This window comes from Strigops habroptila, chromosome 11 (assembly GCF_004027225.2).
Source record: "Strigops habroptila isolate Jane chromosome 11, bStrHab1.2.pri, whole genome shotgun sequence".
Taxonomy (NCBI): Eukaryota; Metazoa; Chordata; class Aves; order Psittaciformes; family Psittacidae; genus Strigops; species Strigops habroptila.
This window is the reverse complement of record NC_046360.1, coordinates 20,959,055-20,984,864: the sequence shown is the minus strand read 5'-3', so window position 1 is coordinate 20,984,864 and position 25,810 is coordinate 20,959,055. Positions and strand designations below refer to the sequence as shown.

At 44.6% G+C, this 25,810-nt stretch overlaps 1 protein-coding gene across 5 annotated transcripts in view; it reads right to left on the bottom strand.

Moving 5' to 3' along the window:
- The window catches only part of DCAF1 (DDB1 and CUL4 associated factor 1), a 53,196-nt gene extending 36,298 nt beyond the window's left edge, over positions 1 to 16,898 (bottom strand). For 4 of the 5 annotated variants that reach the window (XR_003993836.1, XM_030502030.1, XM_030502028.1 and 1 more), the window contains exons 1-7: positions 16,700 to 16,898; positions 11,410 to 11,527; positions 7,096 to 7,172; positions 6,475 to 6,548; positions 5,369 to 5,482; positions 2,573 to 2,710; positions 1,088 to 1,591 (exon numbers count right to left, since the gene is read on the bottom strand). Coding sequence is in view for 4 of the 5 variants with exons in the window: in XM_030502030.1 (XP_030357890.1) it covers positions 1,088 to 1,591; positions 2,573 to 2,710; positions 5,369 to 5,482; positions 6,475 to 6,548; positions 7,096 to 7,172; positions 11,410 to 11,519 (1,017 nt within the window). In the remaining variant the exon portion in view is untranslated. Of the gene's footprint in view, positions 1 to 1,087; positions 1,592 to 2,572; positions 2,711 to 5,368; positions 5,483 to 6,474; positions 6,549 to 7,095; positions 7,173 to 11,409; positions 11,528 to 13,194; positions 13,633 to 16,699 lie in introns of those variants that run through there. The other variant, XM_030502029.1, reaches the window with a different exon arrangement.
- Positions 16,899 to 25,810: the final 8,912 nt, after the last annotated feature.

The window sequence follows — 25,810 nt, the reverse complement described above, 5'->3', positions numbered from 1 at the left end:
TTAGCAGATACCTGTTATGAGAGGTCAGTGGTAACCAGCTCCATCCATAGGAAGCAATAAAGGTTAACAGACCTCTTGTAATACATCTGCTGACTGCAGCAAGGTGCATGACAGCTGCCACACGGAAATCTTAAGACTCTCCTTCAAGTGCGGCTATGGCAAATCCACACAGATACCACCCTGGCGATAGGTTCCACTTTCCATCTGTGCAAAGACAACTACCCAACAACTGAACAGAAAAAACAGGAGAGCAGGGCAACAAACCAAAACCCTTTGCATAATTCTTTGTGTAACAGCTTCATAGTATTAATTCCTATTTTTATATCCTATTATTGCTGGCATATGAAGTAATCCAGTCAGCATGCAGGGTATTAGGGGGATAATGGTTTCTTTAGCTCTCACAGAAGCAAGGCACACATGTGCACGCACATATAACGTATATCACAAAGCAAAACTGTGTTGCTTTGTTCTATTTCAATTAAGTTAAACCATCTAAAAAAAGAGATTAGGCAGGGATAAAGGTAGCCTGCAGACCTATGCTAACTTGAGGTTTATGGTTAAAAGAAAACAGGAAACACACTCTGGTAAATCTGGCACTGCCCAACTACTTTGTCCATGTGAGTAACAACAGCTCTCAAAAGTGTCTGTGTAACATCATAACTCCTGCAGAGCTTACATAAACCACTTCATTTTGAATGTCAAGTTCATTATTTCCTCAGACTTTTAACTGCACGAGTCTATCTCATCCCCCAGAGGAAACATGTCTGTATTTCAGAGTGACTTGCCCTGTGTCATGTAAACCATCATCAAATTTAACAGAAACCAGGAATAAAATACCTACTGCCATGCTCCAACTACTAAACCACACACCTGCTGGGCTCCAGTTTGACTATTAGCTACCAAGTAACACTCAACCTAATGACTTTACCAATTTGAAAGTCAACTCAAGAAAGGTTACCGATCTCCTTCGTATCAAGCAACATCAGAGTGATATAACAGTTCTGCAAATTTATCTCCACAAAATCACCCATAGTTTTGTCAGGAGAATTCAAGCACAGGGTGCTTCCTCCCACCTTCACGTGCTCACCTCTTGGTACTCCCCTAAGGGAGTCAGGTACTGAAGAATTAGCCTCTGCTCTATGGCGGGAGTCAAAGGGTAAAGTGTATAATTAGTGCCAATCACCCACGGGGACATTTCTGACCAGCTGCTGTTGGACAGTTCAACAAACATCCGCTCTGGTTCTGAAGTGGAGAAGCCCAGCTTCTGCTTGGCCTTCCGGAAGCCGTCTCTTTCATGCTGTTTCCCTGATTTGCTTTTTCTCAGTCCTCCACCATCTAGCTTTGTAGCAGAGTTTACTCTGCTACTGGTCTTATGACTTGAATCAAGATGAAAGGAGATATCCATATCACCAGTAACTTCTTCTTGCTCTCCATCTACTGCCATCTCCCCATAATCCATATCCACAGCTTCTTCATCTAGAGGCAGCAGAGGATCTGATGGCACTTTCCGGGGACTGGGACGCTTGTTTTCTTGTTTTGTAGTCATTTCAGTCACCTGGAGCTCTCGTAGCCGCCGAAGCACCAAAGCAACCTGTTTCACAAAAGCAGCATGCATGAGAACACACTTCTTGCTTTGATCATGCAACTCACACTGGCTGTATTTTTTGCTCTTATCATACAACCACCTCCGCAGCATAAAGCGTGTAGATAAATGCTGTGGTGTACATTTGCCCAGAGAAATAATGATTTCAAAGTGAATAAGAAAATGCCAATCCTTTTTGCTACAGCTGCTTTCATTTTAAACTATCAGCACCTCATCTCCTGCATGAGAAGGAAGTGGTTTAAAAGCCATTAAGAGCAGATGAGTTATATTGGTGCTAACAGAATCACACACCAGCTTGTGGCATCCCTCCATTGTCTCTGCCTAGCCTAGAATAAAGGCAACATTCCCTTTCAAAACAGCAGCTTTGACAAATTGCAGGTCCATAAAGCCTAAGGTCATGCTTTTACTTTATCTGTGCAAGAATTAGCATTCACCTATGCTTCAACACACTGTACACTGTCCTGGGAGACAAATTTGCCTACCCTACTTTCTAAAAGTCATTTCAATTGCTGGTAAACATCATACAGAATCAATACTAAACTGGTGAAAGGTTTAGCATAGAAGTGAATGAAATTTCGTATTAAGTTGTTCCCATGTTGATTTACCTTTCATTTTAAAATCCCTGTCTGGTATATAAATCACAACATGTTACAGTTACAGATGTAAAGCTTCTGAAAATCTTTAAGGAAGCTATGAGTCCCATTAAAAAGCATTATTTGCCTTCCTTCCTAGGTTTCCACTAGCCTTTTTAGCACAACTGGTATAACAGAATAATCAGGCAGCATGGGGGAAATCAGTCAGGAAAGGATGGAAAGCATGAGCTACTGACTCTCACAGATATTATAACTACCACTGTAAGACCCATATATTAACTCATGTATGAGAGCTCCCCACAAATAAAATAATTAAAGCCCAAACAAGGTAAGGGTATCTGCCCTCTAAAAAGGAAAATGATGGAGAGATCATTACCAGCTGTGAGTTCTCATCCCTGTAATTTGCAGCAATATCTTGGTTTTCCATTGCTCCTCCTAATAGCCCCGTTGCATATGTTCTTAGTGGCTGGTCGGCCTCTCGTGCCCACTTAAAGAGATTTTCAACTATGCCTTCCTAGAATTAAGAAAATAAGAAAGCAATTCCAACAGTTATATTTCATTTTTAACTTCTCAGTCCCAGGGAAAGCATCTGCTGGTAACAATTCTCCCTGTCTCTAGTAATGACCAGGCTACATTTCCTACCCATCATGTAATGAAACAAAAATATATGGAACCAGAAAAAGAAATAAAATAACATTTTAAGCTGCATAAAACTATTGCCAAGCTTAAGATATTTGGAATCAGGATTTGCATACCTGCAAAAAAAGCTTCTGAAGAGGCCAGTCAACCTACTGCCTAGGAGGCAGCCAAACACTACAGATATAAATTGATGAGAAACCAAAGCTCCTGTTGGTTTCACCAATATAGAATCATAGAATCACAAAATGGTTTGGCTTGGAAAGGACTTTAAGATCATCCAGTTCCAAACCCCTGCCACAGGCTGGGTCACCTCCCACTAGACCAGGTTGCTCCAACCCCCTTCCAACCTGGCATTGAACACTGCCGGGGATGGGGCATTTACCACTTCCTTGGGTAGCCTGTTCCAGAGCCTCCCCACCCTCACAGTAAAGAACTTCTTCCTTAGATCTAACCTGAACTTCCCCTGTGTAAGTCTGAACCCGTTACCCCTTGTCCTATCACTCCAGTCCCGGATGAAGAGTCCCTCTCCAGCAGCCTTGTTAGGCCCCCTTCAGACACTGGAAGCTGCTCTGAGGTCTCCACGCAGCTTCTCTTCTCCAGGCTGAACAGCCCCAACTTTCTCAGCCTGTCTTCATACAGAAGGTGCTCCAGCCCCCTGATCATCCTCATGACCTCCTCTGGATAAATCTCCAGCAATTTCGCAGATTTCAAAGAAGCCACATTGAACTGACACTAACTAGAACAGAATTTGGCTAAATCTTATGTTTCACTAAAAGCTTACTAGGACTAAATTGAAAAGTCTTAAATAAGCAAGCTACCTGGTGCCAGAGGAACTCTTTATGCTAATGACTACTCACCAGCCAAAAGAACAATTCTCCACAATGTCTGGAGAAGAGAGAAATGCGTGCAAGTATACCAATCTGTACACATGAAGATCTTCATGCTAAATATGGTTAATATTTTTAATAGCAACACAATCTGCAGTGTTCAAACACAGCCTGCCAGGCACCTTTTCTTAACTAGGCTGGATAAGTGTTAATTAAAAATTAGAACAGTCAATTGAAAATACAATGGTTTAGAACGAAAGATTCCTTTGTTACCTCTTTTTTCCTCTCTAAATCACTACTGGATTTTGAAACATCACACAACACCTCATTACCGTGACAAGACTGCTGCACGTAATTTGAATCACAGGTACAATACAGTAAAAAGATCAATTAAAAGTAATAAGGAAGACATACATTTCAAGGAGAACTCTCAGCTTACCGATTTTTAAAGAGTTGCCTGTTATATATTGAAAGAAAACCGTATTATTATTTAAAATGCTCTGATGTCATTAAAAAAAAAATTAAGCTGATGAGACACAAGGTACCGTGGCCACCAGAGGGCCTCTTCCTGGCCAGGACAGCACCCTCTTGAACAGGATCCCCGAGCCACCATGAAATCTGCATACCTACAGGAACCCAAAGGGCTGTAACAGAGCTCTGTATATTCATAGAACCACAGAATGGTTTGTGTTGGAAGGGACCTTAAAGCTCACCCAGTTCCAAGCCCCTGCCACAGGCAGGGACACCTTCCACTAGACTTGGTTGCTCAAAGCCCCATCCAACCTGGCCTTGAACACTGCTAGGGATGGGGCAGCCACATTCTCGAGTCCAAAGAAAAGTCCTTAAGTGTAAAACTTAAGTGAAAAATATACTTTCAATTTACAGAGAGATTTAGTCAGAAAGAAAGCTATGTCCTCTATAAGTGGGGAACAATTGTCTTGTTAATTTTTTTGGATCAAAGCCTCGCAGCCTTAGCTTTTTTGGATGGATCACAAAGACCTCAAATTAAATTCAATCCTTCACAAAGGAAGCACATTATTATTTCATTTTATCATGCTTCAGAATTCAGATCCATATTTCCAACAGTGAAGAAATTAATTTAGACTTTTCTGTAAAGCACTACCCGATTTCCAAACTTCAGAAAAACGTTACATTAATTTTTAGATGGGGAAACTGTGGCTCGGGAGTGAAACCAACTTTCTCCTCACTTTCAATTCTCTGTGCGTTCCTTCAGAAAACCACACTTGCCAACATACAGAAGACTGATTCAGCTGTCCATCACAGCTCCAGATAATCCCCACAAAGCATGTGGATTTCAGACTGCTTAGTTAAAGTATGACTCGCTTATCACTTAGCTCTAATACTGCTATCGCTTTGCTGTAGCTGGGGATTACTGGACAAGACTCCTACAGCAAGTCTGCATGCTCTATACAGCCTGTGCCATTCACTGGCCTATAAAATAATTCCACTGACATTTCCCAAAACATTACACTAAGTTCCAGCTCCTCTGTTTGAATCAGTTCTGTTATACCTTAGTAGATGTGAAATATCCAAGATTTGATCAGTTGAACATGCCAAGATCAAAAAGCCCTGCACAGATCATCTCACAGAGACAGGATTTTAATATGGCTTCTTAACAGTTTCTCTTATGGGAAGAACCACTGTAGTACATAATTCACCAAGATTAAACACCAAGCCTTAGATACCTTTTCCTGAAAGACAACAGCTGTTTCCAGTCCTGGCATGATATCCAGAAGAAGTCGGCAGGCAGCAGTGTTTAATGGAGGTTCTCTGCTTGTCATCACATAAGCGTTCACTAGCTAGAGAAGATTAGGAACAACATTGGTTTGAAATTCAACTGTGACCAAAACCAGTGCAGTGAAAGTCTGACAACTACCACAGCAGCAAATGGTTAAGTAAGAAATGTCAGTATGTAAGCCCTGGATCTTGAGATGACCAGCCCGTAACCTACTCCCTCCAGTGCCTCAGAAATTGAAATTACTTCTCAGAGAAACAGGATTCCCCTCTGCTGTGCGCCAAATAAACACCTAACTTGAACTGATCTGTAAAGACAAATGCCCATAAAAAACTGCTGTTTAGTACAAGTGTAAACACAAAAAGGCAGTAGCTAAAAAAAGTCAACATAAAAATAGCACATTTTTAATGGCATCTATGTTTGCTTATTGCTTGCAGTTTAAGACAGAAAGCTACGTGCAAGCAACCTGTCAGAATCTTACAGCAATGTGTAGTGCTTGCAGGGATGTGAGGCTACCAAAAATTCTAGCTAGTAACTCATGTTAGAGTATAGCGATGCAAGAGGAAAGTCAAACTCTTGCCTTCTAATTCTCTGTATGAGTCTTCTAGAGTTGACACACTCCTCTGCTCCCACAGGCAGTCCAGCATTTCCAAATATTCTGAGACAAGGCATTGGAATTAGTGGTATTAATTTCCACTACATACATAAATTATGTTTTTAAACTTCTATTAAAGGATCTATTTTTTTTTTTTTAAAAGACATTGGTAAGTCTTGAGAAGAACTAATTCAATTGTTACTACACACATTCCAGCTCTCCTGAACAGCTCATGAACTTCCCCTTCCTTGAGTCCCTTTAACCCTGGCAAATTAGTTGCACTTCAACCCATTTTAAAAACCACTGCTACGGAAGAGAGAGTCCCGACAGCAGGAAAATAAATATTAAACAAGTATTGAGGTTAACCAGCACAGAGTAAACATAAATGATATGGTGATGTCAGGAACTCAAATCATAGAGCAACATAGAATTGACAGATAGAGTTCTCAGAGCAAACCTACCGCGTTCATGAAATCATCATTCTTGAATAGTATCCTCAGCAAGTGACCAAGCATGCACTCTGGGTCTGCTCGACCTGTGGGAGACACAGGAAAAGACTTAGCTATCCACCTCAAGATGTCAAGATTAATATTGAACTGCTATCTTCAGACTGGTTGTGGAATACTCTAGTTAGCCAGACCTCTCTCAGAAGGAGAATTACAGAAGAAATCATATGAATTATTCACTAATTTAGCATTTTCTCTAGCAGGCATTGCCTCCCTAGAATACCTACTAGACAAAGCACAATACATTTTAGTGGTCCAATGGTATCAAACTGTCATTTTCATAGACAGTGAAGATGCAGATGCCAGGCAAACTGTTCCAGTAACATGGAAACAAGTCACCTCCAAAAAAAAAAAGTAAATCTAAGGATAACAAGATAAAAAGCATTGGTGGCTGTACGTCAAAACTGCCAGATATCGGCACCACAGAGAGAGCACAACTACCCAGTGCAAAAGCAGTTTCAGACCTTGATCAGCAGTGGGTACATTCAGCGTAAAAATTGTTTACTCTTAAACATGAATTACCTGGTATCCATCGTGACAGAGTTAGTGCTGCCAAAACCATTCAGGACATCTTACCTGGGTGTCGGTCATCAAATGGGTCCGGATCCCCCTTGCGATACTCTTCAGTCTCTTTCTCAATCAGCTCGGACATTCTGCAGAAGGAATGACATCAAATGAGCAGAATTCACACTAGGTCTTCTCCTAGCGCCCAGCTCCTCACAACAGCCTATCTGTCAAAGTGCTATAAACCAACTCATCAACTTTTATTTGAACAGTATCCAGTGCCACCAGAGGATTTCAGACCATTCACAACAGAGGGGTGAGAAAAGAGACTTGCCACTAATTTCTCATTCCCCCCATTGCTGCTCCAAACCACGCTGAACCTGTATCAACATACCAGTGACAGCACAAGCATGACACTCTGGGGGGCAAACACCTCCTATTTACTCATGTTAGAGTCCTGGTGATGTTCTGCAACACAAACTGTAGAGAACTAGAGCAAATAAAGGGCTCGAGTAGTACTTCTCACCATCACATAGTCTTTCTTTTGCAGCAAAGCAAGTCCTGAACAGGTGATAGTCCCCCCTCTTACTCAGTCTGTGCATGGGCACCTGCTCAAACTGGTGCCTACACAACTTCTTGTTATTTATGCATATTATATTTTAATAATATTGTGTGATAGTAAAAGTATTTAATATTTAATAGTGTTGTGTGATCTCTATTCAGCTTATCCCTTCAGTTCCATCAAAGCTCAACATTTTAGCATGTGTCAGTTACTGTAATGGGTAAGACAAGGAGAAACTCAGCCAGCTCCCTATTCATAGACCTTCAAAACACATGAAATGCTCTCCAGATCAGGAAAAGCAAAAATGAAGGCTGTTTTGAAGCTATGCCCTCCCCTAAAATGAGAAGCAGCCCCATCAGACACAAGAAGTCCTATGCTCCTATTCATTTAGAATGGGCAGTAAGGGAATTATTATTTTTATTTGAACAAAATCAAGAAGAGGGAGATTACGTCATGCTCAAGCAATAAATAATACCATACTCATCCCCTGTCTTTCTCCATAAAGTGTTACAGCAGAAATATATGCAGTTGGAGGGGAAATAAAGAGCAATATTCAAAAAACATTAGCAAATTAAATCTTATTTCCTTGGTATAAGATCTCATTCCCTCCCCCCTACTGAAATCTAGCATGGGGTGCAGAATCTATGTGCAGCACAACATTTTAAAACAAGTTCTTAATACCTTGAGACCAGAATTCATTACAGGGGAGGGAGAACCACTGGAAAAACATTTGTCTTTTGCAGGGGATTTCCCTTACAGAATGCCACTGACTTCTGCTCCATGCTGGTTACTTTCCAGAAAATACCCTGCGCCCCTGTGGACAATTAGAGGGAAAAATGTACTTGGTCCTGCCTCTGTGAACCACACTGACTTGCCCACATGACAGAGGATGATGTTATGAAGCCTGGCCAGATTGCAGGAACAGCAAATTAGCTCATGAGGAATGAGAGAACTTTCCTGCTTGCCTCTGATCTGACAATTCTCTTTCAGCATACTGTTTATCCTGTGGGCTTCTAATATTTACTTTTAGTAAGCCTGAATGTGAGGAGATGGAAACTGTCCCCCTTGCTAACAGGTGGCACAGCTTGAGCTCTCACGATTTGCTGGCAAAAGCAAGATACTTACATACTCCTTTGCCAGCTCCTCTTTTTTTTTTTTTCCATGTGAACTAATAGCTTGAGAGGTGTCTGCTGACAGCCAACCAGGACAAATGGGGAGTTGAGAAGCTACACCCTCAGCTTGTCAGGTCTTTTTAGGTGATAATCGGCATTTTGATAACGTGCCAGAAAGGACAGACAAGCAGCATGGAAAGTGAGCATGACATTCTCATCAGTCCATCCTGCTTAGGTAGGCAGCCAAGCAGCATGCCAGCTGAAGCTGCCAAGTGGTTTCAGGGACGACAGCATTATCACAGCCTAGATGAAACAGGCTTGTGAATCACCAGTTATGGGGAGGTTGAGACCATTAGTCACAATTGCTTGAGCAAGAATAAAAAAGTACTGCCTCTTTAAAAATTACTTTCAAAAAGGAAGAAAAAAGTAAAACCCAAGCTTGTTTACAATACCCTTCTTCTAACTAACACATACAAAGGTGGCTTGTGAAGCGATTTGGATTAATCTATCTAGATCAATAGCTTTGCCAATTCTCAGTTGAAGCAGCAGGAGAGTCAAACAACAGTGGTATACATACAAGCATGTCAGCCTTGCAAGACTCCCAATGATCTAGATGGCATAATATAAAGCAATCCTAATATTGCATTAATTCACCATTAATGACCAACCTGAACCTTTACAACAGATTGCAACAGCATAAGATGCTCTAGGATCCCACACCACAACATGGTTGGTGGAGATGAAGTACGATGTTAAGCTGCTGATTTATTCCCTTTTTGAAAAAGGCTGCAGGGATGCAGTGAAGGATCTGACTCCCAGGATTTGCCAGAATGGTGGCACACAACTTGCATCCAGACTATGAACTAATGCTCTTGCAAGATTATTTCAATTTACAACATTTGGAAGACTATATATACTAAGTATCTGTTGCTTGCTGACAGGCTTTCCAAGCAACTTTTTCAAATCCTACCTTCTGACACTCCAGAGTTCACGAATTCATGAAACTGGCTTATTTGGAAGTGACAATCAGCTGTGGCCTATAAGCCACACTGCTGTTGTTCTTGTCCTATTAACCATCAAAATACTCACTACTGCCCTTCCACATACGCTACTTCGGCATCACATTCAGCAGATCCCCATCCACACAGGCAAGTTTTCTCCTATTTAGCTCAGAAGGCGGAAGGAAGTAGAAAAATGTCACTCACCAACAAGCATGACCACAGCTTCCTCTGCCTAAAACAATATGCAAGGCCATTACTCTGCCTCAGGACATCAGCAAGCTCCAGTTGGTGGGGATTCCTGTTATCAATTCCAGCAAACTCCTTTAAACCTATGCTGTATCTAAATCCCTCTCCTCCAGACAGACATATGGCTTTCATTGATACTTGAAGCACTGTAAATCCAACTTTTGCCAGAGCCAGTAGATCCCCTCGCTATCTACCGTAAATAAATCTGTATTATCTCCACTAAAGCAAATACACGCAAGCTTTCACCATCCATAACCACTCTGTCTGCTGCACAGAAACCTTGGAGAACCAAGAGAGTTACCAGACTTGTCTGGGCATAAGTAATGTATGGAACTGAAGGAGCTGAGGGGGAGCAAGAAGTGCCAGACTGCTATAAACACAAGAAAAGACATGTTTAATTTAAATGTCTTTAAATTTCTTAGACTATAGTAAATTTCTGCTGTTTATGCCTGTAAGAAAAAAGCCTTGAAAAAGCACATATGTTTCCTTCGAGACACAAATCAGACAATACACAAAGATACACCAAAACGTGTCTCACGATTTTCAAGAGACCTACTCCTTTTCAACTGTTCAGGATTGCCTTTCTGCTGCTCATCTCCCTCTTCTGTGCTATTTTTAAAACATAGCAACAGCAGCAAAAACAGTGGTGCCCACTAGGTGAGGAATGGCACAGATCTGAGCAAAGAAGCTCCACCAGATTCCCATTCCTTCCACCCAGTGCCAGCTCAGGATCTGTGCACTGACTTGCTGACCAACAATGCAGAACAGAAACCTGGATTGCTCTTAACGTACAAGTGCAGTTAAGTCTCCCTGCATGCACTAGGCAGGCCACAGGTCTGCCACCAGCAGCAGGAGGAGGAATTGGGTGGAATTTCTGTGAATCTCCTGTTAAAGCAAGAGTAGTATCCGTTTACACAAGTCACAATGCAGTACAATGCCAGTCAACAAGCATCCAGTTTAAGAACAGTTTTACAAGCTTTAATATTTCACTTTAAACATGCCCAATAAGCTTCAATAAAGTCTTTTCAATATAATCCCTTTAATTCATCGAAAGAGTTGCTCTCACTCTTTCATTTAATCTGACCAATGTTACTCCAATCACAAACGTTATACCACCACTCTGATAAAAATGAAAAGCTATGAGAATGTGGTTCATCAATGTTTTACAAGCTCTGGGTGAAGACATCAAAGTTATTTCAACTATTTAATGATTCCCCTGACTTCTATTATTTCAGTGAATTCAATTCATGCTTTAGAGACAGTCTGTGTAAATCCTGTGCAATATAAATTTCTTACCAAGAATTGTGTGTATTAAACACCACAATTCTAGTTCAACTTCCAAACCAAGAAAATGAATTACAGACAGGTAATCAGGTATGTAAAAACCTCAAGCAAAAACATGGTAAAAGCTGCTGTCAAGTATCTTCAGATATTCAGAGTTAGGAATTTATTTAGTAGATCTTACCTGGTGAGAATAGGGACCATGTCTTGCCCGCTGCCATGTTCTTTCTCCCATTGCTCAAGCAAAGCAGTGAGCTCAGCCTTGGAGTCCACATGCCCAGATCCTGAAGTCATGGCTTAGCCTAAGGCAGAGGTAACAACCAAAAAAGAAGAGGGGGAGGGAGGTGTCAAAAAATGAGCAAGAAATCCCACACAGTTTTGCTATATTCATTGAATCAAAGCTTACAGGTCATTTGGAAGAGGCAAGTCAGCAATAAGGAGTGAGAATGAGAAGATTAAGTGACAGAATACTGCTGAACTTCACTTCCAAAGTTAGAAGTTTCTTTTTGGTCGTTTGCCTGAAGAATAATAAAGAACGAGCACACACTTGGAACACAAGTCTTAACTGGTATTCGAGAACCCTGACCATGATGGGAAGAATGCACCTAACCAGAGGTGTGTTCAGTACTTGAAACTTTTTAAACTCTACCTCAATCCTACGAGCAGACCTGAGTTAGCCCTTTGCTGTTGCTCAGGGATTTACTCAAGAAACAACAAAGCTAGGGCGGGAAGAGCATGATCAGTGTCATTATTCCAGTTTAACATCCTCCAGACAGCTGTGAAAGTGCCAAGAATCATACTAGCTCCACAGTGCCAAAGAGACAGCAGGCAGCGGCTCTGAGCAGCAGCGGGCAGTGGAAGGAGCACCAAAAGAGCAGGAGCTAGGAAACAGCAGGTTGCCACATTGCTACTTGTTCAAGGGTTCCAGGAACAGTCAGTGACTCTGGTAAGAAGGAAGAATGATCACAGGAGGGAGCAGTGGAGCAATTACTTCAGGTTTATCAGCGTTTACTTGCAAGACGGCAACTGACAAGAGATTTATCTTGCCATCCTCATAAGTGAGATCCTGCTACAGTACTGAGAGACTTGTGAAGGTACCATTTAACAACAGGAACTATCATCTAGATTCTGTTCAGGCCTCTGATTTTCCACGTCAATTTTTGTCAGTCTGATAAAGATCTTCTAGAAATATTAACAGGCCAAACTAGAACAAAATCTGTTCCAAAACACTGCCAAAGCTCTTAGTTTCCAATCTGACAGACTGTGATTGCTGTGAAGAGTTGTAACTTCTGGAGGAAGGAACACCCAATACTAATTTATAAGTTGACCTTGTATTGGTGAGGGGAGAAGAGGAAGGGTCAAAGCAAAAGAAATTCTTCCACATCCAAAACTGCACAGGAATTGTCAGCATTTCATTAGCCATAACATGGCCAACATTCATCTGCCATAAGATTAAATATTCCTTTGTCATAACAGACTCGGAGAAAGAACTTTCCAAATCAATGTTAAATACAGATCTGTTTAAGACAGTGACATACACATCTACTCCTGAAATACATATTGAGGAATCAGTCAAATGACAGGCTGCAAAGGGAGCCATAGGTCAACTGAGATGAAATAAGCATTTATAGCCCAGGTACATTCTGAAAACCATGGCCATGTTTAACCCAGTGTTAGGTAACTCCAATGGGTTAAAAACCTTTTCTCCCTCAGGGAATGGAGGAGCAACCCTGCAGCTTAACCTCATGCCTCGTAGGTGCTTCTGACTTTAACGAACTGTGACTGGTGAGCTAAATGGGAGACAAGAAGTGAAGATCACCTGGCTGAAGATGAAACTGGCCGAAACTGCACAAAAACCATCCCCCAAAGACTACAGAAAAATAAACCTGTGACTACAAGATACCCAGTGTGAAGAAAACCATTTTGAGAAGTACTTTATGAAGTGAGCATCTGCTACCAAAAAACCTACCTAAGCATAAAGCAAGATGATGTTTTCTAAACGACAAGTAATTATGATTTTATCTGGAGCATTCATTTTTCATTCATCACAAGACCAGACTGGGAAATCTGACGCAAATGCATAAATCTCTTTGGAAAAAAAACCCACTATCTAAATGCAGGCAATACAATAAGACTGTACACACACACCCTGAAACACCTCTGAAAAAGAAAACTATTCCAAGCTCATAAAGCTCCATTCCCTTTTTTATTAACTGAACAACACTTGCCAGCAGCACTTTTGAGCTTTTAACTATACAGATAAACATCCAGACAAATCTGCTCAGCCTCAGAATGCAAGTGCTGTATCTGCATTCAACCAGTTCAGACATCTCCACCTTCAGCCTACAGCCAAGGGATAGAGAATAAAGCGCCTTGTGACCCCAGAGATTGTGTAAGGCCTGTACAGGCCCTCCTCCCAACAACCCTGAACTGTTCTAGCTAGAAAGTAAGAAAGGTCCAGCAATACCTGCAACAGGGCAACAAAGTTCCAGACCATGGAAAGGGAAGGGCTCACGTTGCACTCTGGGACACCCTGTGCTATACCATAAGCATACAAAACCAGAAAAATCCCAGCTGTCCCTAAAACCTGGAGAATGACCTCACTTAAAGTTCACTATGGGTCTAAATAACTGGTGCTCACACACAACTGTTTCGCTGAAATAAAGTTAAAACATAAAAACGTCACCCTTTCTATAGGTACACAGCAATGAAAGTAACTGTCTCACTAAGGCACCTCAACTATTCCACAGGCCTATCCCTCCCAACCTATTCCAATCAATCGACTGTTCTACATGGCACCACAAAGAGCAGCGACAACAAAAACTACTTCAGAAGCATCTGCTTCCACAGTTCTCATATTAATACACATTAGCAGCAAAATATAGATGTATGGACAGAATATTATGGCGGGTAAATAACTTTTTAGATACAAAACTCAAAGCAATTCCTACTGCACTCACTTCTTGCAAGAATTCCACCTTACACTCAAGTGAGGACCTCTACAGAAAGGACAAGACCAGAAACAGTATGAACTAAGCTGGAGCTGTCAGAACTATGCCAGCCAGTTGGAGGGGAAGGCCTGGGAGAGCAACTCGGCCTTTCACTGTTCCCTTTGGACAAGCTGGTGAACAAATTCAATCTTAAGTTGCCTTCCAGGAACAAGCCGAACAGGGAGCAGCAGCAAGACAGGGAACAGCTATCTCACTGGGGATTTCAATCCATACAGGCATGATTTATCTTGTATAACTTTTGGAAATCATGGCCTCTACAGATTTCAATTACAATATGTAATAAGCTAAGGAATGGAATGCTTTTTTTCCCAAACACAGCTATTGTCAGTTTTATATTTAGACTCAACAGAACCGAAATTAACAAAGCATAAAGCACTTACTCAAAGGATTTGACGTTGAAAGACAAATATTTACAACCTTCACTATCACAGTGAATACTCTCACTGAAAATCAACATACGCATCTTTCAGCACATGGTATTGTTAAACACTACTTATCCCAATATCATAGCAGAGGTTTTGTGAGCACTGAACTTAGATGTAAAAATTTGACAGAAAAGGGAAACCCAAAGAAGTATTTAGACACAGATACCTGGAAGTACTCACTACTCACAGGGTAGTCTGACTGACTGCACTGACTACAACACTCCTCCAGGTCATTCACTTACTGACTTTGTGTTGCGTTCATGAAAAAGACGGTGAGGTTCCCAACACACTGACTTCGATGCAGATACACATTTTAAAGCGTGAAAATAAATCTATAAATCTTAGGTGAAAATAAATCTATTTGTAAAATCTGAAACCCAACAATTTGGTTACTTGGGAAACAAGTGCAAAATCCATACTTGAGCAATTTAAAGGGAAAAAAAGAGCCACATAAACCCAAAAATCATCCCTCAGGGAAAAAAAAAAATCAATTTTAATCAACTTTGTAGAAAGACTGCACATTTAAACTGATATGTGGACAAAAATTACAAGAGGATTTGTACATCCACATGGATAGCGCCAACTCACATTCTAATAACTACACTCTGACCCAGCTTCAATAACCAAGTTTCATATTGTTCCTAAACATGATTTTAAGTGTGCCTGAGCACACAATGTAGATGAGAAGTCGAACTTAATAATATAACACTACAAGAGAAAATTAAGAACTCATGATTGGAATCTAGTTAAACACACAGCAAGCTGAGCAGTGTACCTCTATGTTCTTCCATATTTATAACACAAATAATCCCTTACTTCTTAATTATTTGAAGTCTTCCTTCAACCACAACTATTCTTAAAATTATGAGATACCAGACAGCTATTTGCCTAAACCTGTTGAGTTTGAAACAAGCAAAGGTAATGCTGAAGCACATCATGAACTGTCAACACTGAAGTTCACCTGGGGAAGGAAGTACGCCCCAAACTAACCAAACCTCCACGATCTATGGAGCATAAAATCCTGGTTTGGTGTCGTACATGAGGGAAGTCCTCGCTGGTTCAGCTTCCCGCTGTGACCCCTAACAGCACCCCAATTTGGCTGATACAGAACATATTGTCAGTATTGCTTTAAAGATTTGTTTTAAAAATAATCATCTATTTTTCCAGTTTTAAGGCCAGAGAAAACCACAAAGTTATTTATTTCCCCAGAATTTTCGCTTTTACAAACCCAAACTTGGAACTACGGGCTGCTCTACCAGGACAAGCACAAGAAAGAGGAACAAACTTCTGCTGTCTACAAAAAGAAGGTAAAAAAGAAAACAACGCTCCGTTTCATCACCAGTTCCCCTCTACACGGCTGGAATGAACACCACGAGGCCCCGACTTGCCCGGAGGAGCGCTGGGTCCGGGCAGTGCAGTGACAGCTCCGGCGGGGCCCGGCGCCGCAGCAACGCCCGCAGCCCACTGGAGCCGGCCGCCGGTTCAATGGTTCGCCGGGACCCAACGGCAGGAACCGCCGGCGCTGCCCGTTCGAACCGGAGCTTTAAAGGATAGCAAAGGGGGGAAGAGGGAGCACCCCAAGCCAGGCAGCCTGCCTCCTCCCTCCTCGAGCCGGCCCGGCGGAGCCCCGCGCGGAGCGGCACCTCCGCAGGCCCCGGCAGGAGGAAGAGCCCCGGCGGAGGGCGGCAGGGGGCGGGCCGGCCGGCGGAGCACCGGGGCGGGCGGGGCCGGCGCGGCGCAGGCCCGCCCCTCCCCGGGAGGGCTGACAGGCCCGGTGGGGACGGGACGGGGTCAGCGCCCCCCGGGCCTCGCCGCTCCCCTCCTCGCCGGTGCTTCAGAGAGCGCCCTCTAGCGCAAGGGCGGGGCGCGCAGCCCAACCGGCCTCCGCCGGCGGCTCCCTCAGGCCCTGAGGGGACCTTCTCCCTCTGCCCGGCGCGGAGGCCGCGGCCGCCGACCGGCCCTGCCTGACCGGGCCGAGCCCGGGGGAAAGCGCGGCGGCGGCGGCGCGGCCCGCCCCACCCGGCCCGGCGCCCCGTACCTGCCCGATGGCTCGCTGGGTCGCCGCCGCTGCCCCCCGGCCCCTGCGCTCGGCCCCGCACACCCCGCGGCGGCCGCGATTGCTATGGCGGGCACACACTTTGCGCGTCACCACGCTGGGGGACGCGTCAAAGTGCGCGAGGCGGTGTCGCGAGCGACGGGCGGGCAGCAAGAGAGGCGGCGGCGGGGAGGTGGGGGGAGCCTCGCGCTCGGCCTGCCGGGAAACGGAGTTCGCGCGATGAGAGCCCGCCTCTGCGCATGCGCCTTCCGGGGTGCGTCGCGGAGGAGCCTGGGAGTTGTAGTCCCCGACTGGCGCCGCCATTGCCTGCCACGATCCGGCTCAGCCTACTGCTGCTGCGGCGCCCCGTATCGAAGGGGCGTTCTCCTGAGAGGGAGGCGAGGCTGTTTACTGCGCTTCTTCCAGGCTGGCACGGAGGAGCCACCGAGCGGCAGCTGCAGGCCCCGATACCGGGCTGTCGGCCCCGATAGCGGTGCAGCGGCAGGCACGCTGCCATCCCGCCCTCCAGCCCCGCGGGGCACTGCAGGGACCGGCAGCAGCTGCGCCCTTTGCTTCCCTTCTCACACCAAGGCCGAGCGCTCACTCGTGCATCGTTAACCTGCTTAACGTTACCTTCGGGCAGAGAGCTGGTGTGTTAGTGGGAGGGCGGCTGGAAGATGAGCTTAGCTGAGGAGCATGCCTGCCTCTGGTCCCGCTGCAGAGTGGTTTCTCCTTATCTGCAAGAGAGGAACATCGTGCTGTTTCTCACCAGTTAAACAGGGACTGTTTTTGGCAGTGGAAGCCAAACCCATAGCAGTGCCAAACACCCAGCTCTGCTCTGGGCCATGCCCAACAGCTGGAAACAGAGGCTGGACTAAAGCATTTCTCAGGCTCTCCTGAGGCCAAGCTCCTATTCCCACATCCCCACCCTTCCTCCTGGCTGTGAAAGCTCATCCTCTCCCCAGGCCTTTCCTCTCACAGCCCCCAGGAGAATCTATGCACATGCATGTGATGAGCGTCTGCAAGCCCAGAAACCCTTCAGTACTGTGTAGTCCCATCCCTGTTTGCTTTCCACATGCAAAGTCTTCCATTCCTCTGGGATCTATTTTAACTTGTCTGTTGGCTTCGGGGTAGGAGTTGCCCAGCTCCTCGGGCAGCAATGTGTGCTTTTACAGTGGTAGTAAGTTGTTATTCTTCACCCTCCCTTGCCCTGGCATACTAAGTAACCTATGGCGAAGGTCTATGCACTCACAGCAACGTTACTGTTTCTGAGGGGGAAGGAAGACCTGGAAGCGCGCTTCTTATCCATGCCCTCACGGCTGGTTGGAGGATCAAAGGTATCAGACCTGCCTGGAGCATCATTACCCAGGGAAGAGCAGCACATCCACAGCTGCACTCTTCTCCCCCTGCAAGGCACCGGGCAGCCTCTAGGCCAGCCACAGCGCTGTTCAGAAGGAGGCTCCAGAGGTTAGCGCTCCCATCTCCATCACAGAATCACAGAACCAGCCAGGTTGGAAAAGAACTTTAAGATCACCAAGTGCAACCCTTACACCAGGACTGCCAAGTCCACCACTAAACCACGTCACCTAAGTTCAAAGGTCTAAAAGCAAAACGAAGGTTTCCAGTTCCTGACACATCCGTGGTGTGCTGGAGACAGGGTCACTTGTCAGAGACAGTGGGGTTCAGTCCCCCAGCTCACCCATGCAGGTAAGGAGGCTTGGAGCCTGCTGCTTCATTGCAAGAGCCTGGAACATTGCTGGAATAGGATAGCTTGCAGCTACCCCTGCAGCTCTGCCACAGCCTCCTATGCAAGCTGCCTGAAATGCGCAGGCCTCCAGCTCCTGAATTTCCAGGCCTCAGGAGATATTTGGGAAGGACTCAGCCTAACACCTTTGTTCCCCACAGAGCAGATGAGAGTTCCACTGGCTCACTTGGCAGGGCTAAGACAGTATGAGCTCTCCTTTAATTTGGCTTCTCTTTAAAAACAGTGACACCCCAGCTTGAGCTGCAGTCCTCTAGAAATTGTCCAGGTTCTGGCAGAAACTCTTCTCTTAAAAGAATAAATAAGAGTTAAAAATAGGTAAAGAAGGGGAATCTGGGTCCTCCCTCTCTTCATAAGCATTAGCACTATTCCCAGCTGAGATGCTTCCTGCCCTTCAGTGTGCACATTAATCTCCTTTCTGACACTGCAACTGTATAAACCCCTACTCCAGGCAGCGTTTGGGCAGGTACAGATTCTGCTGCCACACTTACAATGTGTGACTGTGAAGTCTTGATTAACTACAGGCTGTGAGAACCCTGCAGCAGAAATGCCCCTGAGCAAGTAGTGAGTAAGCCCCCAGCCTCACACCCTTTGCTTTAATAGTGCAATTGAAGAAGAAAAAAACAACAAGAAAAACAAAAATCAACAACAAAACATCACTCTGGATAGCAGAACAATAAGAACAGCAGGTCAGCAGTAAGCTTGCACCTCTTGCCCTATAGGATCTTGTGGCTGAGAGAGAGGCCTGTGGTGTGCAGGAAGAGGAGGTTATCTCTGCCTGTTCACCTCCACAGGCTCCCCAGCCAGAAAGACAACATACTCACATCGGATGGTCAATTGATGGTAATGATGACTTAAGGCTGAATCAAAGCTTGGGTGCCCTTGAGAAAAATAACCACTTCTCCCCATCGCTGTCGTATCCCAGATCACTTTGCAATACTGTGGTAAGATCAGCAGTTTATAAGCAGAGGATAAACCAACTTCATCAGCCTCTAATAAGCTTCTAGTCTTAAGGGTAATTAATTGTGGAATCAGAGGAGGAACGGCACTGGTAAGGGAAGCCAGGAAGACAGAAGCTGTGTTTCCAAAGGATGCCTCGAGTACAGTGAAGAGTGAAAGTATGTGGCAGATAAAGGCAGAGAGCTCCAGGCAGCAGCTTCACCTTCCTGCCTGAACAAACCTTTGCTCTGAGAGTGAGAAAAAAGGCTGTGATCCGGAAGCTCTCAACACCCAGAGACTGCTCGCTGCTGCCACCCTGTGAGGAGAGGGAAGGACCCTTTAGACCTTCAGGAGCATTAATTGCTTACCTTCACCTCCAGCATAGATCTACACTGATAAAGCTCACTGACTTCCTACACTTCACGTTTTATTAATTGCCCCATCTACCTGTGGGAGTCACTTCATTCATCACCATGTTTCTACTTGCCGTTGAGTTTCTGTTGTAGGGTAGTTACTGACTTAGCAGCTACCAACCCCTGCAGCATAATTTTGCTGCATGACTCACAGCAGGTGAATAGTAAGTCCAGTAATAGAGGTCAGTCCCTTCTCAGCACTTGTGTGTATCACTCTGCTGCTGCAAACACACAGCACCCAGCTGGATTCCCTGGCAGCATCTAGAGAAGGGTAAAATGCCAGGAGCTGAAACTTTGGGAGGGTCTGAACCTGCCCTGTGAAGATGCTTGTAAACTGGAGGGTGTTTCTTTACCACTCCCGTGCCCCAGGGGCCTGCAGAAAGCAGGCGGGAGGTCAGACGTCTGGGGAGCTGCACCTGGAGCAGAAGATATTTCCCAGGAGCACAGGGGAGGCCGGTCTGCCTGCGCACCAGCTCGGCTGTGAGGCGCTTCTCAGTGGAGTGCTTTCCTCCCTTCCACCCTGCCCCTCTCCTGCAGAGCCTGTGGGTGTCTGGGAGTGAGCAGCAGACACAAAGCTCTCCCAGGAAGGCCTCAGCTCCAGCCTTAGTATCAACTATTGCTCTTCCAGCCTTTATCTCCCCAAATAGTTCAGAAGTTGTTTTATGAGGTGCGATGCAGTACTGTGGCAGCTAATATTTGCAATGATATCCCTCGTGCCGCAGGGGCTTTAAACACTGCCTAGACTCCCCAACAGTGTTTCTTTGCCATGTATATAATGCTAAATTTCTGCATGCTGTGCAAAAATATTGCTTGATGGATTAGATTATGACCATGGGTGACCTGTGGGCAGGCAGCGCTTCAGCAAAGGTTCTGTTCCCATTTCTTGCATATATTTGAGAGAAGGCAGATACTACAGTAGAAAGATGGAAGAGACTCCTGCAGGAGTAAGCAGGGGAAAGCAGTGCAGTGGGATCCTCCCTGCCCGGGCAGATGGAGCTGAGCAGAGGGGCTGCAGGCATTGCCACAGGTTACCTGCAATCCAGGTGACCATGGGCATATGGGCAAAATATGTGCACTCAGTGCCCATGATAAATAATGTGCGACAAGGGAATAGTCCAATCACTAGGTGGCACACCAGGATCAGCACACCAGGCCAGCACAATCTTGAAGGAGAGGAAAGAGCCCAAAAGAGCCCAAAGCACAAATTAACAAGAAATCATCCGGGGCTTAGAAAGAGCCATTTGTGTGCAGACACGTAGAGCAAAACCATCCAACAACTGGATGGAGAAATAAAATGTAAAAGTGCAGAACAAACTTTGTTCATTCAATCAAATTCTGCCTGTGCTCCTTTGCTGTTTCTGCATTATAGTGGATAAGGCAGGGAGACCCACTCAGGAATGGAGCGTGAAGAAGCAATGCACAGCAGGCAGCAGAGGTGGATGCAGCTCCAGGGACCACCTCTTCTGAGTGTGATGCTTGCTCTTGTGTGTGCAGAGAGCATTTGAGTTTTCTTTCCAGCAAAAAAGGCCAAGTAAAGTGCAAAGAGAAGTTTCTTGCAGCAGATAAAACTTCTCTGCTTCCCAGATGGGTTCGAAGTTCAGTGGCAGCAGGCTGATATTGCTGCAAAAGTTCAAAGGTGGTTATTTGTGGGGAAGAGAAGTGATAGAAGATTGATAGCATCATTCCTGGAGCAGTTCTTCTTTGCGCTGGAACAAACACAGCAACACAAGCTAAATCCAGCTAAGGTATTCATGAGGAGGAGCTAGGGACAGACCCCCATTTTGGCAGAGGCCCAGCAACCATTGTGTATTGTTCTGCTACTGCAAATCAGTAGAAGCAGTTCACTCTTGAAAGCATCAAGGACTGTATCACGGCCAGCTGCACTAACTCTTCTGGGCACAATCAGGGTCTGCAGGACTTGCCATCAGGCAGACAGTCACCTCAGGCTTTCCAAGTGTTTGCATGAATTCAGCAGTGCAGACACAGGCTCACCAGCCAACTACTCCTGAGCAATGGTGTGCCTGAGAATTTAGTGAAGACTGAAGAGAAAAGCCAGATATATATCTAAGAACATAGAAATGCAGAAGAATGTAGTTCATCAGCTCAGATACTAATGAGAACATGAGCAAGCAAACAGCTGTCTTCCAAACAGCCTAGTGCCAAAACCCTCCGTTCAGACACTCGGGCCAATGCCAAGAGCACATAACTCTGTCTAGCTGAGCATCTGAATGACAGCACATCTGCCTTTTCAAGCTAAAAGTTAACAGGAATGTTAAATAATACAAAGTGATCACTGTTGTGTGAAGTGGAGGTTCAGACACTGGCATAAACCTCTTGCTTTTCAGTAGCACAGCACTCGAATCCTGACCTAGCTGCAGTAATCTGCACAGTAGCTAGCACTGGGCAGAGTCTTGCTCAGAGCTTTATGCTCAGCTTCTCACAGGCATCCAGCAGCTTTAAGGAGACACTCATACCTCTCTCAAATCACTGTAAAGTGGGGTTATTGGTGCGTCCTGTGATGTATGGACTGTGCATTATCCAGGGGGATGCAGCTGTGATCCAGCAAATGGAAAGGAGAACTTTGGGAGAGTGGAAGTGCACAGATAAACCATGGACACAGAACATGCAAGGGAGAATATGAAAAAAGTAAGGGGCAGTAAGTACACGCAGAATATTGCATTATAACGATGAGATGTGGTTTTCCGACCAAATTAATTTCTCTAACTGGGAATGAGTTACAAGTTCATTTTAGAACTTGTAACTCATCCCAAAATCCCTTGCTAGTTTTTGAGGTTTAACAAGGGTTTTCCTTTTTATATCTGTTTTGTTACTATAGCAAACAGCCACTCAACCAGCAAAGAAAACTCTTCATAGAGAAGGAAGCAAGAGAAGATTATGCACAGCATGCTGTGAAATGCCTGCAAGACACACACAGAGAATATAAACAAATTCTTCCTAATGTTTTCCAGCAACAAGGATCTTAGGGATTACTTGTAACAACAGCAGCTTTAAAAAACAAAGACTAAACAAAACCAGGAAAAAGTATGTTTTTATCCTTTTTAAGAGGAGGGACGGGTTTGGTTTGGTTTTTTTCTCTCTTTCTAAGAGAGAATGTCAGGCCTTAAGTGCAGGTTAGATACCTGTTCTCCTCATGACTTCTCTCTACAGAGTTAATTGGGTCAAATGTCTGTATGTGACAGTTTTGGTGTATGTAAGCAGGCTGCCAAAGGTGGGCCATAATGATTACAGGCACTGTAGATATGTGCAAACTGGTTAATTTTGGATTCATGCATTGTTTCATTGCTGAGGGATTCCATCAAGGGTCTTAGTAACAACTATGTGGTGTTTGTCATATGTAGCTTTTCCACTATTTGGCAAGCCTAATTTTTAGCTTGACAGTGGTGGTGGCTACTGTTCCCACACCTCTGCAGATATTAGCTCCAAGCAGCCACACGTGCAGGTACCACTGTGATCACTACCAAGACATTTAGATCTGGACCACTGTAAAGTCTGAACACAGAACACTCTACTCTCATTCACATTCAGCCACATGTAGGAAAAAGCTCTGAAGCTGCCATAGCAGCATAAAGAATTCAACAGCCTTCAACACAGGAAAAACCATCAGCTGAAGTGAGGTAATGTAGAGGGACTGGCTGCAGGAGCTTGTGCTGGGATTTACTCAGGACACTTGCCCTAAGTTTCCCTCTTCCATGAAACAGCTCATGTCTTCACCCGAAAGGAATGACTTCCTCTGGCAACACCTCTCTTTGTGCTGCCCTGACCCCAGATGGCATCTACAGCTCCAGAAACGCTCCAGGACAGGGACATTTCAGGGCAGCTTACTGAAATATGAAGCACTACCAAGCCCACATACCTTGGAAATGCAGGCAGGCCTCGGTGCACGATGTTAGTGGCACAGACCCAGATCTCCGTCGTCATGGATGACTTCATAAAACGTCAGTTCTACTGCTGAACTCAGAATTCCAGGTCAAGATGGCAGCACCGGCTCGAGGGCTCTTGCCATCCATCTTCCACTTGTTCCCTTGTGTAGGCAACAGTCTCTCTTCTTTCTTCCACATGCTCCATAGCCCTAGTCAGTCGGGAGGGAATATAACAAGAATGAAGTTTCATAAATTTCCTTGCACAACTGAAACAGAAGCACTTGATGTTAGGGCAGAAGGAGAAGGGAAAAGCACTGAAATTTTAGGAATTAAATCAGTGCCAACCCACAAAGGAGAAAAGTCCCACTGCCTCCCAGGCACACTGTGTTAGCGACTGCAGAGACATACTGATGGACTTTGCTCTCCAGGGAGTTTTGTTTATGAACGTTTAGTTGCATTTAAAGGAGTGCAGGGAATTTTGTATAGCAGTCTATTCCTTTTGGGATGCATATCCTCATCCTTATTCTAAAACCAGCGCTGTTAAATGATAATCAGAAAAGGATCTGAACATCCTCTCTGCTTCTGAGCTGGCATTAGGAGCAGTTTGGATGCCCAGTAATGACTGCTAATGATAGCAAATAGGTGATGTGAAGCTCTGCATTACCATGCAAGCTGAATGCCCAGCATACTCTTATAACACACACCTCATTCTGGAATGGAAGAGGATTCTGAGAAAGACACATTTTTACCACTTCAGGACACACAGGAGCAACAAACTATAAAAATACCAATTTTAGTACTGAGCATTTGCCTGTAACTGTGTATCATTCAGAGACTGTGAGTATACTTGACTTGCAACAAGTTGCATTTGTATGGCAAACCTTAAACCTGACAAATAACATTGTCTAAAAAGTGCATTGCTCCAGGCCTAATTGCTATCTCTTAGGTGTATGTATCTACCTGTGGCAATATGATTGTTAAATTGTGATAAAATGCAACTAATTCTGAAATAGGGGCATTCCCCACTGACCAGAATTAATGTTTCTTCTTTTTTCTCTTGATTCTTTCTGCTTCAAGTCTTTGTCAGAGAAAAATATCCTTTTGAGCTGTTGGACGTACCAAAGCACCAGTATGACTGGGTGGGACTGACAAGAATTTTCCTTGTATTAGCTTATTTGACAGTCTGTGTTTTGTGTTCGATATAATGTTTGTGTGCTTCTCATAATACAACATTACATTTTAATGCAGTGTCTGGGCAGTAATCTTCAGTGTAGTCTGGGAGAGAAACAATGCTTTAGCCCAAAGAGAAGTTAAAACAATGCAAGTGATGAGAGATGTTTATGGCTTTTACAGGCTGTTTGGAAAGCAGAACTCACAGGAGATTTTAGCAATAGATACAAAGCTTTGAGCCAGGAAGGAAGAGGGAGGCGTGTTTAGCCACTTCTTGAGGCTAGGATGCTATTTTCCATAAAGCAGAGTTTTGCATTGTAGCTGCGAGTACCAAGGTTTGTTTTATCTTTAGATTGTGGGAGTAAAATGCTGGTCCTCCTTGAAATACGTGGGATGTTGGTGCCTGAGATAATAAAGGCAAGATTTCACTGTAGACATTTGAATCACCTCCATCCAGCCTCTCCCAGCATGCTGATTTGGATCGTTCCCAGCCAGTTTTGTAGCAGCCAGGCCCCGCTACCTGCCACTGAGCTCCTTGTGATACACAGCCTTCTCCCGTTATGTTCTTCTGGGCTACAGAAAACTGCCCATGAGCCATGGGAGAATCTCCTGGAGGATTAATCCCCAAGGGAGAGCCACAGGGAACGACATTGCCTGCTGTGAAGTTTTACAAACCGACTGTGGTTACCCACCACCCAGCAGGTGAATATTTATTGTTTGCTTTAAAGCAGCATCTCCAGATCTAACCATGCAATGCCCTCTATCTCCCTTTCCCAAAGGCAACCAGCTAAAAAGGGAGCACTGAGGTCTCACCACTCCAGCTCTTCTGAACTACTTTGCTCCTTGCCTGGAGTTGATCAGCATCGCTCTCCCAGGAGCCTTGTAAAATGGGAGAGGAGGAGGAAGAAACGAGCTTTCTTGCAGCCAGGCAAGATCACAAACCCATTTG